Genomic DNA, 20,443 nt, shown 5'->3' with positions numbered 1-20,443 from the left:
TAAAAAAGCCTGGACAGCATTTGAGAAAGACTGTTGTGAGGTTAAATTTTCATTACTTCACTATGCCACAACATTGGGTGATTACTGATTTTCATTCTTGGCGAGAAAACAAAAAGTGAGCTCAAAGCGTCTTCAGAAAAAGAACTTTATGCACCAGTCAAATGTAACCACGCCCCCCCCCCCTCCAGGTCTGGGGAATACTTTGACTTTCAGTCCAACAAATCCCCTATAAAATCCCTGCCCTACCCTGCGGGAACGAACTGGTGGTAAAATCCCTGCCAAATAACCTCGCACCCCAAGGATCTTCGGTAAGGGTAATTCCCCGCTATATTTTGCGGGAAGACAAAACCACCGCAATCATCAGGCACTGCGAGGACACCGCTGAAAGGTGAAAACACTGCCCTTTTCCCTAGTATACACCGAGGGGGTGGTAACAATTGACTGGTGCATAATAAGAGTAGAAATCAAAAGTGAGCAGGCAAATGGCGATGGTTTATCACACAATGTCATTGAACAAAATGTACTTACACTGAGAATGGCTCCATGACATTTCTATGCACATAGGTAAACACTCATCATATTCATAAGCCAGATGCTATGCACATATTCATACATTTGGCTTCATTTAAAATGAAACTTTATAAATAAGTATGCGCATATTTGATATTTCTTTACCTCCATTTTGCAAAATTGAAATCACATGATTTTATCAAACGAACTTGTATTGCTTGAAATTCTACGTGTCAAATTAAACATGCTATCCACGGTAAGATGACAATAAATCTGATGGTGGTAATCATTCAATGGCGACTTTATTGGTAAATTTCTTCAATATAACACGTATAAAATTAACATCATCAGCATCCGGAAGTAGTGATAACATGTACATGTGTGAATCATTCGACCGCTCTGATCAGAGTGAATGAGTCAATACAGTAGACTGGTATCCGAATTTACTTTTCCTCAAGAACACAAGTTATAACGTTATACAGGTACGCGGCATATGGTTTTTTATTTTACATTAATAGTATTTAAACAATCAATACCAAAATCATGCTGTATTTAAAAAAGTGATGAGTGACATGCAATGATTAGTTAAAAAATAAACTTTGTATTTAAAAAGAAAATGTCACGGCAACATGCAAATTATGCCGAAAAAAAGAACAGCCCTGTTAATAAATTAATACCAACATTCTATACAAAGGATAACAATACTGTTAAAAAAAAATATATATATCTTGGTTGTTTACTACTTAGACCGCAAGCTTGATTCGTTTTACGTACCCACAAGACATTTCGAATGCGCGACGGGCACCGTGGTTAGCTGATACTGGTCTCTTTTCGGATAAAAGAGAAAGCGGCTACCAGTCGATCAATCAAGAGCTTTGAACGGAAAATGTCGATGCGTACTTTTCAAATATGTTCATATTCTTATTGCATTTAATCTGACCGTATGCAAGAACATTCATGTAGTTAACCCGATTAACTCACTCGCTACGTACCCATTTCTTGTGCTTCATTAAAAGAACATACACTTAGCTTGTCTTGTTAGGAGAACTATTTTTATTGGATATTTTCATTGTAATCAGTTCTGATACTACTTTGATTATTCAAATTTGCTAACGGCAATCCAATCAAAATACAGCGTATGAATACATTAAGTCAGTGAACCTCCAGATTCGGCTTGAAAATGCAGACATCGCGATTACGGCTATGAACTTGGCCACAAGTGCCCTAGTCCAAAAATTACCGCCCAGTTTCAAATCTACCATATGTTTCTAAACTTCTAGAAAGGTTGTGAGTAAAAGAATTGACGAGCATTTGTCAATATACAACCTTCACGAGCGAGGAAACCCAGCCGGCATATAAAAGTTCCATTCAACAGAAACAGCCTTGTTGAAAGTGCAGAATGACATCCTTCAATCATTGGATCAGACAAATGTGATTATCTTGGTTATGCTGGACCTTTCTGCTGCCTTCGACACCATCGAAAACAAAACCCTTTTGAATCGCCTCGAGCAACATTTTGGTTTTGCTGATAAACCACTTCAATGGGTTACATCATATCTTTCAGATCGTTTCCAAGCAGTGTGTATCGACGGTAAAGTATCCAAACCAGTATCGATGCACTTCAGCGTACCTCAACGGTCTGTGTTAGGTCCCAAATTGTATACCATATACACAAAACCTGAAGGCGCAATCTGCAAAACACATGGACTCAACCACCACTTCTACGCAGATGACTCACAACTATATCTATCATTCAAACCTACAGACGGAGCAGCTTAGAATGAAACACTTTGTCGGGTTGAAAAATTTCTTCAAGATACAGTGTCATGGATGCATAACAATATGTTAAAGCTAAACAGCGACAAATCAGAAGTTATAGTGTTCTCAAGTGAAAAAAACAACACCAAACGTGAAAGTAGGGGACTCTCAAATAAAGTCATCAGAATATGTGCGAAATCTAGGTGCATGATTTGATAATAGAATGAGCATGGAAAAACACGCCAACTCCGTAAGCAGATCATGCTACGCACAAATCAGGTAGATCGGACACATCAGGCAATATTTGACATCAAATGCCACAAAATCTCTAGTAAATCCGCTAGACACTTCACGTATGGATTACTGTAACGGATTACACTATGGCACCAACAAAACGTACATCAAGAAATTACAAAATGTACGGAATACTGCTGCCCGGCTGATTACACGAACATCTCGTTTAAGTCATATTACTCCTTATTATAACGCTTAAGGAATTACATTGGTAGAGAAAAGAATTGAATACAAAATACTGACTACCACATTCAAAGCTTTACATGGACAATCGCCAGTATATATGAAGAACTTAAATTGTTATAAGTTCACGAGCCTAGGCGCAATCTAAGATCAAAGAATGGTGCGCCTACATTAGTGGTTCCAAGGAATATTCGTACTGTCACCTTTGGAGAACGAAGTTTTATGTATGCGGAGCCAAAACTGTGAAACTCTCTTCCATCTCAAATCAGAGGATATAAAACGTTGAGCTTCTTCAAGAAGACACTTTAAACTCACTTCTTCTCACTTAATAATCTGTGTGAAGTGCATCAGTATTTTTGCTGTGTTGTATATATTCACTGAATATTCATTCTCTCAGAATATTATTCACAAGCTTCAAAGAAGTTATATACTTACGTAAAATGATAATAATTTGGTGTGAAACATGCTCAAATATTGAGTGCATAACAATTTATATTTAAAACATGTATAGTGTACCATTTTGTTTATGTCATTTTACTAAAATAATTGTAATGGATTTTATGGGGTTTTTTTTTATAATATCACTAAGATTTATCTTTAAAACAATAAACCTTTTCATTTCCCTAAATTACCTTAAGTTTTAATTTAAGTTAAAGTTGCATTGTTTTGTTTTTTTTGTTTTTTTTCAATGTTTTATTGTCCGAAAATTAAGTTTTTAGAATAAGGATGAGTGTAATCAGGCTTAATTTGTAGCTTAATTGTTTGATTTGATATTTTGTGTTTGTTTTCATGTATTGTTAAGCACCTTTGAACGTAAATTGCTTTATAAAAAGAGTGCTTTATAAATGAGGTATAATAATAATAAAATAATAATAATTACATTTAACAGTGTGCCTCTTAAAAGTAGAATACATGTCCCAGTTACTTACTTTACCTTTGATACTCATAGTTATATCATTAGTGTCTTAGTAGTCAGAGACAGCTGTTTTCCTAAATAAATGTGCTTGAGAAGATCAGTACCCCTTGATGAAAGAGTTTTGGCGAGGTTTTAAAAAGGACATCTGTTGCAGAAAAGCCACAGGGTGCTTCGGGTCAAAAGGGGAACCTTTTATCAGGATGTAAGGAACTTGAATGTAATTAAGTTGACAATAAATGTTAGGATTTGTGTTTAATTCAAGTAGAATTAGGTTCCAACTGCCAAATATTTAAAGATTGTATGTATTCACGATATTATTATAAGTTTCAATAAACAAAACAAGAGCCGTCGTAAGACAGCACGCTCTACTACGCCGCTTTGACTTAAAGTGAATACAATAACGATGTAATATTACCAAGTTTGGTCTCTTCATGTCAAACCTTACTAAAATTATTCGATACATAAGGTGACTTTGATGCTGCCCTCCCACCAGCCCGCCCGAACAATGACTTAAGTCATTCAAATAACTTGATTTCCCATATGAAAATGTGGTTAAAAATATACAAATATGCCTTTTCAAAAAAAATCAAAAAATCAAGGGCCATAATTTATATTTAGGGTTAAAATGGAGTTATGTTTCTTGTTGTAAGATGGTCCTTAATAATTTTGAATTTTATTAAGTGCATTGAATGAACGGTATAGAAGTTTTTTTATTAAAATCCCAACTTGCCCTTAACTTTAATTTGCCTAAAACTTTAACCTAACTCAATCAGGGGCCATAACTTGTATTAAGGATATGGAGTTATGTAACCTCATTGGGTAACGGTCCTGAACAATTGTGTGAAGTATTTAGTCAAATAAATGAAGGGTATAAAAGTAATTAATAAATATCCCAACCTGCCCTAAAACTTTAACCTAAGTTCCATAGTCAATCAGGGGCCATAATTTGTATAAAAGATAATATGGAGTTATCTAACCTCATTATGTGATGGCTCTGAACAACTGTGTGAAGTATTAAGTCAATTGAATGAATGGTATTGGAGTTTTAAGTGAACATCCCAACTTGCCCTAAAACTTTAACCTGCCCTTACAATTAACCTAAGTCAATCAAGGGCCATAACTTGTAATAAGGATACTATGGGGTTATGTAACCTCATTGTGTGATGGTCCTGAACAACTGTGTGAAGTATTAAGTCAATTGAATAAAGGGTATAGAAGTTATATATAAATATCCCAACCTGCCCTAAAACTTTAACCTAAGTTCCATAGTCAATCATGGGCCATAATCTGTGTAAAGAATAATATGGAGTTATGTAACCTCTTCATGTGTTGGCCCTGAACAACTGTGAGAAGTATTAAGTCAATTGAATGAAGGGTATTGGAGTTATAAGTGAAAATCCCAACCTGCCCTAAAACTTTAACCTAAGTTCCATAGTCAATCAGGGGCCATAATTTGTATAAAAGATAATATGGAGTTATCTAACCTCATTATGTGATGGCTCTGAACAACTGTGTGAAGTATTAAGTCAATTGAATAAATGGTATTGGAGTTTTAAGTGAAAATCCCAACTTGCCCTAAAACTTTAACCTGCCCTTACAATTAACCTAAGTCAATCAAGGGCCATAACTTGTAATAAGGATACTATGGGGTTATGTAACCTCATTGTGTGATGGTCCTGAACAACTGTGTGAAGTATTAAGTCAATTGAATAAAGGGTATAGAAGTTATTTATAAATATTCCAACCTGCCCTAAAACTTTAACCTAAGTTCCATAGTCAATCATGGGCCATAATCTGTGTAAAGAATAATATGGAGTTATCAAACCTCTTCATGTGTTGGCCCTTTTTATCGCAAACAACCTTGGATGTATATGGACGGTTTACAATGTCAGAAATCGGTTTCTATTAACTACGTTGCAAGTAGATCGCGTAGTAATTTCAATTTAATAGTTAAACTTAATGTGTTGGCCCTGAACAACTGTGAGAAGTATTAAGTCAATTGAATGAAGGGTATTGGACTTATAAGTGAAAATCCCAACTTCCCCTAAAACTTTAACCGGATGCCGACGCAGGGGCGAGTAGTATAGCCCACCTATTCTGACAGTCTTAGGCATTAAATTCTATGAAGGCAACAGGGTGCCTATGCTAGTCTGCATGAGGGCAAAAAGGTGCTATAAAAAATGGGCTCTTCTCTCTTTAGTTTAATCCCGCTTCAGAAAATATGTATATTCAATTAAATGAACATGGATTATTCTTATAGTTTTTGAATCTGTAAAAAGGCGCTAAGTGGTGACTTCACTGTAAAACTAAGTTTTACTAAGTTAAACTAGGCCATTTTTCTCAATTGACAAAGGGACATACCGGTACATATAGAATTTTAAAGGCCAAGAGTTTTGGGTGTTTGCATTTTGTTGTAGGCAAATGACAATCAAAGATTTTTCAAATTGTCTATTTATTTTACAAAGTGTTTCCATTTTAGTATGGGCCAATGACAATTAAGGATTTTTTCAAATATTAATTTTATGTGGATCGATTCTGACGAGTGCACAAAATAACAGCAAAAAAGTAGGTGTCCAACTTTGAGGTACGCTCACTCTATTTTCTGTAGATGGAAAATATTTAACTCTTACATTTACTTAAACACTTGCTACACAAACCAGTCTGCACTAAGTTTCATGTAAATAACAATATGCTGGTTTAGTGCAAGACAAGTGTAACTCAATATAGAAATTGAGGGTATTACAACAGTCTTGCAGTGAGCCCTCAAATTAAACCTTTGATTTTTAGCTCACCTTAGCCGTCGGCTGAGGGTGAGCTTTTAGGATCGATGATCGTCCGTCGTCTGTCGTCAGTCCATACTTAGTTTGTTAACACTCTAGGGGTCACATTTTTGCGGACGAGTTCGAATATAGGTCATCTGAGGTCAAAAACTAGGTCACAGCGCCCAATTATGGAAAAACCTTGTTAACACTCTAGAGGTAACATTTTCAGCCCAAATATTCTGGAAATTTGTCAGAAAGGTTGTTTTAATGATTTCTAGCTCAAGTTCGAATATGGGACATCTGGGGTCAAAAACTAGGTCACAGAGCCAAAATATGGAAAAACCTTGTTAACACTCTTGAGGTAACATTTTCTGCCCAAATATCCTGAAAATTTGTCAGAAAGGTTGTTTCAATGATTTCTAGCTCAAGTTCGAATATGGGTAATCTGGGGTCAAAAACTAGGTCACAGAGCCCAAATATGGAAGTACATTGTTAACACTCTAGAGGTAACATTGTCATACATCAGAGAAGCCAAATCCCTGTTATTTAATTATCAACAAGTCTGTAGCACAAAGTTTTACTGAGGTGAGCGATATAGGACCATCTTGGCCCTCTTGTTATGTAAAGGCCAACATTAAAGTTTTGCCCACTGCTACATTCGATAACTATGATATTCATAGTCTACTTCGAGGCAACAGTAGTTATTACAATACTTTGACATTTTCGAATTTTCATTTCTTGAAACATACAAAGGTTAGAATATTTATTTGTGAATACAACATGACATGGCAGTTTAATACTGGCGATACAGCACAGATTATTAATGAAAACATTAACCACTGAAATGCTAACATCTGTGGATTCCTCATTACTTCAGCCTGGGAGAATGATGATTGGTCCCAGTTTCAGTTTAACATGAACTTTACATGCTATCTTATGTTTAAATTACTTATCAAGGCTGGTTCTAACATACAAATGATACATACGGTATATAGTCAACACAAGGAATCAAACTGTTTGAACACTGAAAACCCATAAAGATAACAAAGATAATTCCTTACATTTTCTAAAAATATCTGCTTGTAATTTTATTCGTTATTTTACATTAACGCCCAAAACATAAACACAACAAAAAATGAAAAGAAAAAACAATAGCAAAAAGGAAATAACACAGAAAAATAGAGATCAAGTGAAAGAAAGTGATTTGCTTCAGTATACAACTGGCTCGTTGGAATATATATTTCTTGAACACAAAACATAAATTTTAGTGTTTAAATTAAAAACAATCCTCAAAAAAAACGCAAACTTAAGAAGAACTAATTAATATCAACATTGATTGATAAAAATACTTTGCTTGGTGACTTAAGTATATAACGTCATCGACAAGGTTTTTCACTGATTGCATTTTCACTGATTGCAAAAAATGTGTTTTCAACATATTATTTATTCTTTCACAAATGGATAAACCAAAGTATGGAAGAAAAAAATAAATCATGTGTTTGCAGTCTGGATCATAAAATCCGCATTATTGGGCTATAAATGTGGGTGCCCTTGGGTCTTTGTTTTTAGCTGAACCGGTAACACATTGATGGATATATCATAAACTAGTCATTGTACTAGTCATACTTATTGCAGGATTGATCAAACAACTTGGGACATGAAGTAAAAATAACGAACTATGTTCTGAATGAGGAAAACCTCAGAACAAAATACACAAAGTGATAAAGGCTTAAGCCCTACATGTACATGACAACAGCTATAGAAAAAAAAATACAAATATGGAATTCATTCAACTACTTTGAAAATCACTCGGTGAACAATTGCACAAATTCAGCAAAATAAACAAAGTAAATAATTCGAGCATAAATATCTGGCAGTCAAAAAATAATGTCAAAGTAAATGCTCATGGTCTATGACCTACATGTATGTGTGTTGAGTATTTTCATTAATATTGTTAAAACACTACTTCACTATTCAAGTCAGCATTGTTCAGTTGAAGTCTTGTTATTTTAAGTTTTCCCAGTTTCAATTCACCTATAATTAGATCTCTTGATATAGACTTCAGATATGGTTCAAATACCACTATGAAAAAGAGGATTGCTATGCAGTCACAGTAAAGACTTTTTTAAATTGCTTAGCATTATTACTTGATTGTTCCATTATTGATTATCCAGCACGGACATGGGCACCCACAAACAACATGCAGCGTGTTCCCAGACCTCCAGACCGCCAGTGGTACCCCGCCCCTCTGACTTTGGCCCCTCCCCCCAAATCAGACTTGGTAAATCAAGCATCTCCACTGTGTTGCACTTCATTTGACAATCCCCATTTAACCAGCCTCCAATTATCACTATCTTATCATCATGTAATGTGTAGCTGGCAAACAGCCGTGGTGATGGGAAACTAGCAATGACCATCCATTGACCCTTGTCAAGGTCAAAGCAGTCCACTGTATTGGCCATGACCCTCTGGTGGGTAACAGAATCTTCAAACCAGCCTCCTATGACATAAATATTCCGTTGAAATGCAAACATGGTGTGGTCAGCCCTCGCTGTAAGCATGGAAGGCAGCTGAAGCCACATGTTAGTTTCAATGTCATACTTGAAAAACGTATTGAACACTGGGCCCTCTGAGTCTTGGACACCACCAGAGACGTACAGGCAGTTGTCCAAGGCTGTCCCTGCATGCTCCATCCTGTTGCCAGGCAACGGTGCTATTTCCTGCCATGTTTGAGTTTCAAGGTCAAAGCATTCACAATGAGCAAAATCTCCTGTATCCATGGATGCTGATGGGTCTCCACCTATTGCAAACAGCTTGCTTCCAACTGTGCCCAAATAGAACCTACATCGCTCCATATTCATTGGTGGAATATTTTTCCAGACATTTTTTGATGGGTCATAGCAGAATCCAAACCCATGCACAATTTCTTCCATTTGGTCATCATTGTAGCAACCACCAACAATGAATAGTTTGTTTTCCATAACTGATACACCAAAATTGCACTGCTCCACATGAGGGACTGTGGTCAATGATTGCATCTTGCCCGAAACACCGTCATACCACTGAACACTGTTGGACATCCCCAGTCCTGGCTTAAACCCTCCACACACTACTACACTTTCATGGAAGCCACGAATATTCACTAAACCTGGGACTAGGCCTTTATCATTGACTGACATTTGATTGAGGTCAAGTGAACTTGCAAACAATTTGAAAGACTCATTTTCTTTACATAGCCTGTCAAAATCACAGAAGTTTGGAATGTTTGGAAGATCCTGATGATCTACTGAAAGACGATTTATCTTGTCAAAAATGTTCCCAATTTCATTCCAAGTGTATCCATGGTGATGAACAATCCAGCCAATCACAAAAGACAACACATCACACTCTGAGCAATTCACAGGATAGTCCATATCTAACAAGGTTCCTAATTGGCTGAAAGACAGTTGGAGGAATTCTGACGACACACCAAAAGTGGCAAGATTTTTGCAGATGTATTTGTAAGTGAAGTCTTTGAGATCATGCAGTGTAAAGAGTTCGGCAATATTGAGCAGGTCCACACAGCAGGAGAGAGAGAGGTGAGATTTGAGGAAGTTGACGCACGCCTCCACCACAGGGATCAGCTGAACATGATTGGCTGCACACAACACATCCTCGACATTGTCTGCAATAAAACATAATTGCAATGTACTTCAAATTAAAGAGTTAATTGGTATTGTTTATGTTCAAAAAAATTGGCCTAATCCCAAAGCATTAGCATATAAGCTCATCCCAACCCCTTTTCAGAATGGATGCAACTTAACATAGCAACAAAAGTCAATGCATGTAATAGACTTCAACCAGAATTACTATTACTTGGAGTTGTCCCTGTTTTGAGCATGCACCAAGCAAATATCAAACATGCATCTTAATATATATGTGACTTGTAAATGTACCATATGTGTGTTGTGAACTTTTGAGCACAGGGCTTCTCACAATTTTTTTTCACCCTATATTATTATATAATCTATAGATTAGGGCTAAATAAAATTTGTGAGAAACCCCTGTGGTTGTGAGGTCACTATTGTTTTTCATGTCTAAAATACAAAATACCTGTATATTGCATGTACATCATGAAAGAATGTTTTTTTTCGTTTTTTTAAACATACTGGTAACTAACTGATAAGATTAATAACTTCTGACATGACACCATACATACAGGTCATAGATAGACTTTTGGTCATTCTATTCAAAAATAATTTATCTTGTTTAATAAAGTCTTTATAGAATGACCACTCATGTTATGTCCTCTATTAAAGAGACTAGACACCAGATGAAACAATAGCAAGAAAAAAAGAGAATTGTCTGACATCGCTGTGTACAGCGCATTGTATCTTTCTAACTGATGTGTTCCATCGCTTATGACACATGCATCTTCCACAGTTTTTGCGAACTTTTCCAATTTGAAATTTTCTGGGGTTTTAAACATACAGTCCGTATATTTATCTGCACTCATAAACAGATATAATTTAAACTTGCAAACCATATTGCACTAAATGGGGAAACCCAGATGAGAAAGCAACATGATTGTTGCATTTATTATCTTAACTAGCTTACATTGACAATTTTAGGCTTGTTTTGAGGAAATACTGTATTTGCCGATTTCGGTGTCTAGCCCCTTTAACTCTATTTACCTTCATTAATGTCGATTCTGGAGGAATATGCAAAGTCAATGAGGGCCCGCATGCCAGCAGCGGTGACGCCAATGAGCCGTATCTCATCTAGTTGACATTCCAACAAACCATCAGTAAACATGGCTCTGTAAAAAGAGTATCATTCCTATTAAAGCGACACTCATTTTTAAAATTAACACATACACATTTATAACAAACATAAATTTTGAATGATAAACCATTAACTACTTAATAAATGATGCATTTATGGAAAATACCAATTACTGATAACGAGATTGTAACCATGTATTAATAGCTGAATACGCACAAATATTAAATGACTGGTGAATGCTAAAACATTTACAGTGATCAACTATCGTAATACAGTTTTTCTGCACCTTTTTTCAAATTCAATACAGTATCCTTCATAAGAACCTTTGTTTTTCGATATTTACTCATCCTTTTTGTTACATTAAAACAATTCCATTAATTGTGGTATAACTTACATGGGAGTAAGAGTGCATTTTTAAGCATTGGATTTTCAAATTAAATATCTGTTTTTCATCCATATTATTATTCACGATCTATGAAACTTATGAATTTTTAAGATAGATAGTTTGCAGTAATTCTCCCAAGAATATTATCAAAACCATTGGACTTCTGATATACAGATTCAGTTTCATTTTTTCCCAGAATTCTAAACATAGTACAATAAATTTTACCCAATTTTTCTCACTATTTTTCCTTTAAAGTACGTACTATCTATCCTGGCAAACTATGGTAAAATTTGTTACTTCATACAAACAATTTCTTAATTTACTAACGTGTATATCAATTATTTCAGTATGAAATATTAGTATATCAGTATGATTATTTCATTCAATGAGTAGGATGGTAATTCCAATTTGAAATCACAAAAAAAATACTTCATAATTTAGAACACAGGCAATTTACATTTTTAATTTAATTTATAGTAAACTGAATTGAATGTACCCAATGTATGGTAGTTTATTTTGATTAAGCCATTTTTTTGAAAGTGAAGGGTGCTACAAAAAAGGGACAGGGTCCTTAGGAAGACAGGGGCACATTGTATCTGGCTAGGAGGAACTTTAATATACGGTAATGAATTTGACAGAAAAAAATAGAAATTGAGTTAAATATAAGGAAGTAATATTAAGTTCATCAAGTAACATTAAGAAACTGCATGCATTATATTTTAAATATGAATGTATTTATGATCTAAATATTTTAGTCAAAACAAAAGAAATATTAATTTTGACAGTCTTAGGCATTTTTGATGGCAGATGAGATGATGCCTAAGCTGCTCTCCAATGGGGCAGAAGAGTGATACCAAAAAATGACAGGGTGCAACACCCTTCCATTACTCTTTAGCTAAACCCTCAACATCTTATACCTGAAGTAGTCACTGCAGGAAGCCAGGACGACCCTGTGTGCAGGGAGACGCTCATTCTCTACTACGAGGACGACATCGAACAGCTGTTTCATGTCACGCAGTTTTGTCAGTCCCGCTAGTACCATGTCACCGTGGTCCACCACCTCAAAACACACCTGCAACATAAAACTTGCACAGTAGCATAAAAACTTGGTCTACCACTACAATTACAGGTTATTTATTGGTATTTATAGATGACTGAAAATAAAACCATTTGTGCACTTTTGGTAAATCTGGACAAAACTTACATGATAGTTCATTCTCATTTGCCTACAAATAATAGTAGGAGTAGATTTGAGAATGATCATTATTGTATAAGAAAATGTTTGCTGATATAAAGCTATTACAGTTTTAAGTACCGGTAGTTGCCAGATCCTACAAGCTCTCAAATGAGAGATGGACAGGTATACTCACAGGCGCCGGAAGCAAACTATTTTTTATGTTTTCCTAGCCTATATATATACTATACTGGTTAGGGACCATTTTTTTTCGCCTTTATCAATTATTTGCCCACCCGTAAAAACATTGTTTAGCAATTCCAGTATGAATGTTTTTTAAACAATTGATACTTTGTGTTCAAATGAAGCTTCAAAATAGGAAAACAAATTTATTTTTTAATATAAGCTATTTATCAGCAATTTTGAAATTGCACCCTATTTTTTCCAGAAAATGATTATCAATTATGACCCTTGAACAAAACAAAAAACATTTCACGCAAAATTACTCATTTAAATAGAGTAACATGGTAGTTTTGATAGAAAATAGAAAGAAATTACATATTTTGTTGTCAATCAGGATTTTACTGAGTATGTTTGGCACATCAGTTAATTCTAAAAATAACCATAAATTATGAATATCATACTGATTTTAAGACACACTTTACACATCTGGCAGTTGAAACCTAATATTTTCTAACAATTTATATTGTTCAAGTTCACTATAGCTAGATTCAATCTGCCCTTTTCTCCCTGAGCATCTTGTTCATTTTTTGCAGCACCCGCTTCCTTTTCTGCAACACCCTTTTCTTTTTAAATCCTGGCTAAAACACTAGTATTTTACAAATTATTCAAGAAAAAAATCCATTTTTGCATGAAAAGGGGTCCCTAACCAGTAGATTGTGCTGTAAATAACTGATGTTTCCTTCATATGTATATATGGTATCATGTATAGGCTAAAAAAACATTAAAAGTTTCTGTCCATTGTGGATATACTAGTATTACTACTATATCAGCTGAAGTTTCACCTTCCACAAGTTTTAAAAATACAATGGAAAATACAGGGACAAGCCCAGTAGGCAGATAATTCTTAAACGCAGAACCCTGTTAAAAGGCACATGGCTGACTGAGGCCTAGCAGGCAATTAATGAGAGACACACAACGTACAAACAACATTTTCATTAAAATATTTTTATCAATAGATGCAAGGGAGCATCAGGGAAACTGGAGTTTTAAGTCTCACCTGAGGATCGGCCCCTGAAACGTGCACTGCTGTCTGCCGTACCATCTCTCTTACAATGCTGCAATACTTCAGAGTTGACTGGCATCTAAAGTCTTATCTCAAGGTCTGAAAATAAACATGTAATACAAATAGTTTTCACTCAGAGTCATGTCAAGTCACGTGGTATTTTTTATACAGGGTCTGAAATTGAAATCCCTGTAAGTTTTATTATTCAGGTTCTCAAATGACATCAAAAAACTTCTATCTAATTTCGAACATTTTCATAATTCAAAATCTATAAAAACAATTCAGAATAACATGTATAATTTCTTATCGAAATAAATAAATCAATGTAAACATGTAGTCCATTTAAAACATTCATGAAAAACACAAGATCACAACAAATCTTGTGTTCCCCTTCTCAATTAATATACAGATACTGTACAGATTTTGATCCGTTGAAATGGAAATATTCCCATACAAATACTTAATACAAGTATAACATGACTTTTGCGTAAATCAATAAAATGAAGAAATTATGTAAATAATTCAATAAGAATACCACGCTATGTGATTTTGATACGGTCGTGTTTGTTTGCTGAAAATTGAGAGGCCCGCTACATTAAACATCTTAGTTGTAATGTTGTAGGTCCAAATTACCCAATAACGTCATAATTATGTTCATTCCTTTACTTTATATTTGTGTAAATTTGATTTTAATAAGCTAGTATCAAAGTTGAAAAAAAAAAGTTTAGGAATTTTAAGTAATTTTTTTGCTATCTGTGGTGTTCCTATAGATTTAAAAAGATTTTTGAAGTTACAACTACAATGCTTTTAGTAAACAGGCCCTGGGACTTTTTACATGATCAGCTCATTATAGGACATGAAATAATTTCTACTTTAAATATAATTTCTACTTTAAATGACTTAACTTTAAAATACATGCTATTAAAAATGTTATATGATTACAAATTATTAAGTAATAATCACCCATTCAAAGTATAGAACACAAATAGAAAGAGGTAGAGCTAAAATAACTTGTGCTATATAAACAACTTACTGATTCAATATATAAATTGAACTTATTTAATCAAGTAAAATTAAATCAATTCTATATTTCTATACAAATTAAAGGGTTTTTGATACACATATTATAAAGTATAATGCTAAGTAATTTAAAAAATGGTTTCTGAACCTACTATTACCTGTAAGAGAAATCACCTATATAATATCCGACACAACTTTGTCATTAAATGTCATATGAATATATATATGACTTATCAAATCTTTAGCAGTGATTTTTTTTTTCTTTAAAAAAATCTTTTCAAATCCTGAAATATTATCTAAAACATGTTTTGTTACATAGCAACATCTCGAGTTCATATATTCATTTCAGGATACTGAGTAAACTGTACCACTTGTGTAATTATACCTATGTCACTAGTTTATTTAATACGTTGTAGTAGGTCATATATAGAAACATGATTCATCGTGCGTGACAACTGGTGAATTTACCTATTTAGCTTTGGTTTATTGGATCATTTGCGGGTAAATGCCTGCAGGGGTATAAAATTTATATCCTTTTTCAACCATCCATGAAATATAAAATGATAGGTTAATATGTTTCACTTCGTAAAGCCTACTTTGTCCATATTAGGATGATATTGGATAATGGGAGTACAAAGTGATTTTTGCAGGGGCAGATCCAGGACTTCACATTACATGGTGCGTAGCTTGGGGGGGGGCAACTCTAAGCAAACTGCTATCCCACAAACCTAACCTTTTATGCATAATGTTTCACTAGTATTGTCCATAATGAGCTCACTTGGGTAAGTTTAGGGGTTTGCGCTTCAGATGTGCCCAAAAATCTGCAAGTGTAATTCTATTATTTTTAAGATGAAATAAAATGTTACACAAAACTAATGATACGCTGCTACACTTTCAATGTAAATAAATGCTATTAAAAATTCAATAGGTTTTAATAATATATAAGTAAACAGAACGTTTCAGGCAATGACTCACTATGAAGATTGGTTTGAGCAAGGAACAATTATATATAAATTCATAGTGAAAATTATATCAAAATCATTACTGCTAAAGTCAGATCAGGAAACAGTATCCTTCAGCATCTCCTGTCATGAAAATGATCAGGTAGTTTCCTTCACAGCCATTTCTAATGATCTCTTAATTTTACCACTTTCAAGAAAGCAAAAGGTGACCCTATATCGCCCCAGGACCATAGCTCTGAAATATTTATTTTTTTAAACATTTGTCCAAGTGAGCCACTTTTTGATATGGCATCACCTATATACTTGACAATGAACAACAGTACAGAGAGATAAACATTCTGACAGACTGTGGTCACTTAAAAAATTACAAAAGTAGGCCTATAAGAATAGTTTGAAGTTATTGTGTTTTCTTTTTACATTTTACAAAGTGACCTATTTTCATACTTGACATTCAATATCAAACTGGGATTCACAGATTATACTTAGACCGCAGCTTACACTTTATTAAGAAACTCCAATAAATATAATCATCATTGTACAAAGAGTGGCCTTTTGAGTTGCCAACCTGAAGTTCATTCAGTATATTATCTTGTTTTTATGACCTCAAAGGGGGGCATATAGTAATCAGACCGTCAGTCTATCCCCAGTGTTTCCTATCATTCACAACAAAAAAGCTAAGACTCAAGGTTGGTCATGGCAGACTCTATCAATTTTGTGGTCAATGAGTCAAAGGTGAAGGAGTTGAAAACCCCGTTTCCGCTCAATAAATCAAGAACACTGAGGCCCAGGAACCACTAATTACAAGCGGATGATCCTTAGTACTGATGAATTACCGTATGATGAATACCAGGATTTCAACATGGTAAGCATGATAAAGCCATTTACTTAACAGTTTTTATCCAGTGCCAGTTCTTTTGTTTTTTGAGGCATTAAAGTGTCTCATTCTTGTGACAGTGCTTGTATTTGTTGTATTTTAAACCTTTAAAAAGAAAAACTAAGATTATTAATGATTTGGGAGATCATTTAATCTAGGCAAACATGACTATGCAATTATTTTCTAACTTGCTAAAATTCACTGATTAGAAATGAGATTTAATCCCAATCAGAACATGTACTTCTACATGAGAATAAATAAAAAATGTAGACAGGTTGGATTGTATAGTTAAACTAAAATGATGAAATTTAATGATTTAACTTCTTTCATGCATCAGTATGCCAGTTCCTTGCAGTCAGGCAAAACAAAATGGGGACATCTATACAATAGTCATATCGCCAGTTATTCATTATCTAAGATACAATAATGAGTGGATACTTTATTTATTGTTTTGACATTGCTTATGTATCCCTATCTCAAGTCTACCATAAAAAAGTCAGAAGACTGTTGTCAGCGATTTAGGTTGACGTAACCCTTAATCTTTGCAATCGGCACATCTCGATCAAGTTGGACTTGGAGGAAAAGTGCACCTGGTTTTTGACTCAAACCAAATTGCCACCAGTAAAGTTATCCTGGGAGGAAAAGTGTGCTTGGTGTTGGGCTCGAACATACAACCACCAGAATACTGTAATGGAGCTCTACCAACTGAACTTACCAATCAGCTGATTCTTACTCGGTACATACATGAATTATAAGATATTTAACCAGTCTACACCAGTGGCGCAAAAACAGCAACTACAGAATTAGTGTTTTGTTAGATTGTTAACTTGTGTATTAAATAAGTTATTATACTGATACAGATAGTAACTTGCTTTAGTCCATATAAACAGCCGCTTCAGAGTCTTTGATAATTTTTGTTTTGGCGACTCTTCGTTATAGGGAACACAATAAATATCCAAATGTTAAAAAACGTTCCCTTTACGCGCATTATTGTGGCTAAACTTGCTTATGCCAGTTTATATGATTATAAGTGACTGAGAAAGCAATTAGATTTGAATAAATGACCCATATGATATAAAAAAATCTATAACTTCAGAACAAAATACGTAAACACAGGCTCATTCCCACTAAATCACTGTGATCACAGACACTGACTGACTGAGACAGTGATAATTTATTATTAATTATATTGTAACTGAATTTAAACTAAAACCCTGTAAAGAAGAGGAATACATGTAAAATAACTGAAAAACCTGACATATACATACAAACCTAAAAAGAGGGAAGGAAAACAGTCGAATACTATCATTTAAAAATGTTCGTTCTCTACAGTTTTTATCTTTGTTTACCTTTCTTTGTTTTCACTTGAACAGTTGTCAATTTTGCGATTTTCACAACAACGCAATTTAGACAAATCACAGTTTACGTTACCTCCCTTTAACAAACCGACACTAAAAAAAGATTTTTAAGAAACAAGACTTACTGGACATTAGACTGAGTGTTTAGATACAGCATTGGTAAGAAGATAATTATTTGAATTACTTTGTAATGTTTTACGATTTTGATCCTCTTTATGTTATATTTATAAAACTGAATGAGGAAAGTTGAGACACTGTGCCACTGACAACAGTGTGATGACATCTACAACTCAGTACAAGGCCTAAAACAAATTGTTTGGTTAATGTTACATCCTTTTCAAAAATAGGAAGGGTTTTTTGGTGTGTTTTTTGTTAGGCTTTATATAAGAATGCCATTTTCATCATTGGGTAATGGTGTTAATGTAATCTTCTGTATAAGCATTTAAGGTTTTCAACAACAAAATGAAAAGCCATTTAATTTTTTTTTTTTTTCAACTGACTATAAAAACGGTAGCGTTGGTGCCTATTCCGTAGGTAGGGTAAGGAAGCGGGAACCTACTTTTTTTTTTAGGCCTAAGTATAAGTGCATTTTTATTTAAATTCATTATTATTTATATTATTTATATTAATGATATACTTCTACTTAGTAACTGCCGTGGGCACAAGAGCGTCGTAGTCCAAATAATTGTACGTTGACGGATTTTTTTTAGATTTTTGATATGGCAAATCCTTCACGTACAAATTGTTTAGTATCAAAAGTGGGTAGTTGTTCCGATCAGGATTCCGGGTTAAAGCATAATGGCGTCTATAAAATATCATAAAAACAAGATATATTACCAGATAATGTTATTTTCAGGGCTCTCACTAGGCTGAAAATTTTTGGAGAAGTGACTTCTCCCTTCAGTCAATTTAGGGAGAAGTGGGGAGACTTTAGGGAGAAGTGATACTTTTTATAACACCTGATACAAAAACTATGCCATACCACACACCTCAGTTTATATTCACATTCAAATTGATTGCTATAACTATATAAAATGTTCATAAAATAATGTATCATTTTTGGCTCAGCAAAAGTGTATTTGTCAATGTCACATAGTTTATCTCCAAATAGCATCTAAAATGAACCAAAAAATACATCTAAGGATTTGAAATAATCATAATGACCTCATAAATGAACTGTCAATAAAGGAATTACGGACACTACGGACCATGGACATTACGGACCAGACATTACGGACCAGATTTAGGGACACTACGGACCAGATTTAGGGACATTACGGACCAGATTTAGGGACATTACGGACCATCTTCGGAAACTTACGGACCATGATTTAAACATTTTTTTTTAAATTATTCACTCATTATTCACTCATTAGCTTTTAATTTGTTCATAAATACTTGAATACTCAGTATGACGTTATATCTTCCATATTTAAAATACATTGATGTTTAACATTGGAATTCATGGGATTTTTCAGTTACATTAAAGATAATTGTCATACTGAGCACTCATATTGAAGTATTTATTAACAAATTTAAGACCAATGAGTGAATAAATTAAAAAAAAAAAAATGTTTAAAAACATTATAAATCATGGTCCGTAAGTTTCTGAAGTTGGTCCGTAACATCCCTAAATCTGGTCCGTAGTGTCCCTAAATCTGGTCCGTAATGTCCATGGTCCGTAATGTCCGTGACCCCAATAAAGCAGGGGGACGAATCTTGTTTTGGTACGTTCAGGATGGGTACGAATGTCACATTCAGCTGTGCAGTTATTTACTTGTTTCTGGCTAAATAATTTTAAATATGCTGACATTTAAGAACCAAATGACATTTAAATCAGTGTCCTTCATGAAAAATTTACCAATACATAATGGGAAGTTGAAAAATTAACTCGGAAAATTGTTCTGATAAAATGGCGATCTCGCCGATTTTTTTTTGACATCGTAACTGTGACAGGAGAAAATGACTGTAAGTAAACTCTACATTAAGCTTTTTTTTTGTGTGTTTACAAATCATTTTTCATCATGATCATTTCACTAAAACCAATCAAATATTTTGTGATACGTCATGTTATTGATTTTCTTAGCGCCTACTTGCCGATGGCCCGAGATGGCTATGATTTTTATATTAGTTCCGTACACAAAAAATAAATATCCAACTTATAATTATGAGTTTGACGGCTTTTCTTCATTTCATTCTGTCAAAACATAACGATATATACATGAAGGGCACCTGCA

The 20,443-nt window shown here is 34.2% G+C and overlaps 2 protein-coding genes across 7 annotated transcripts in view; one reads left to right on the top strand and one right to left on the bottom strand.

Annotated features, from left to right (window-relative positions):
* Nucleotides 1–7,178: 7,178 nt before the first annotated feature.
* Nucleotides 7,179–20,443, bottom strand: part of LOC128242824 (kelch-like protein 26) — a 13,736-nt gene continuing 471 nt past the window's right edge. The window contains exons 1-5 of one of the 6 annotated variants that reach the window (XM_052960173.1): nucleotides 18,332–18,466; nucleotides 13,987–14,091; nucleotides 12,490–12,644; nucleotides 11,097–11,221; nucleotides 7,179–10,087 (exon numbers count right to left, since the gene is read on the bottom strand). In XM_052960173.1, the coding sequence (XP_052816133.1) occupies nucleotides 8,583–10,087; nucleotides 11,097–11,221; nucleotides 12,490–12,644; nucleotides 13,987–14,031 (1,830 nt within the window). In that variant the 5' untranslated portion in view covers nucleotides 14,032–14,091; nucleotides 18,332–18,466 and the 3' untranslated portion in view covers nucleotides 7,179–8,582. The other 5 variants (XM_052960172.1, XM_052960174.1, XM_052960170.1 and 2 more) reach the window with 5 other exon arrangements.
* The window catches only part of LOC128242825 (solute carrier family 66 member 2-like), a 17,094-nt gene continuing 14,924 nt past the window's right edge, over nucleotides 18,274–20,443 (top strand). Inside the window, exon 1 of the mRNA XM_052960177.1 lies at nucleotides 18,274–18,365. The gene's annotated coding sequence lies outside the window, so the exon portion shown is untranslated. The remainder of the gene's footprint in view (nucleotides 18,366–20,443) is intronic.

This window comes from Mya arenaria, chromosome 8 (genome assembly GCF_026914265.1).
Source record: "Mya arenaria isolate MELC-2E11 chromosome 8, ASM2691426v1".
Taxonomy (NCBI): Eukaryota; Metazoa; Mollusca; class Bivalvia; order Myida; family Myidae; genus Mya; species Mya arenaria.
Note: the sequence above shows the minus strand (reverse complement) of the source record. Positions and strands in the feature narration are given on the sequence as shown.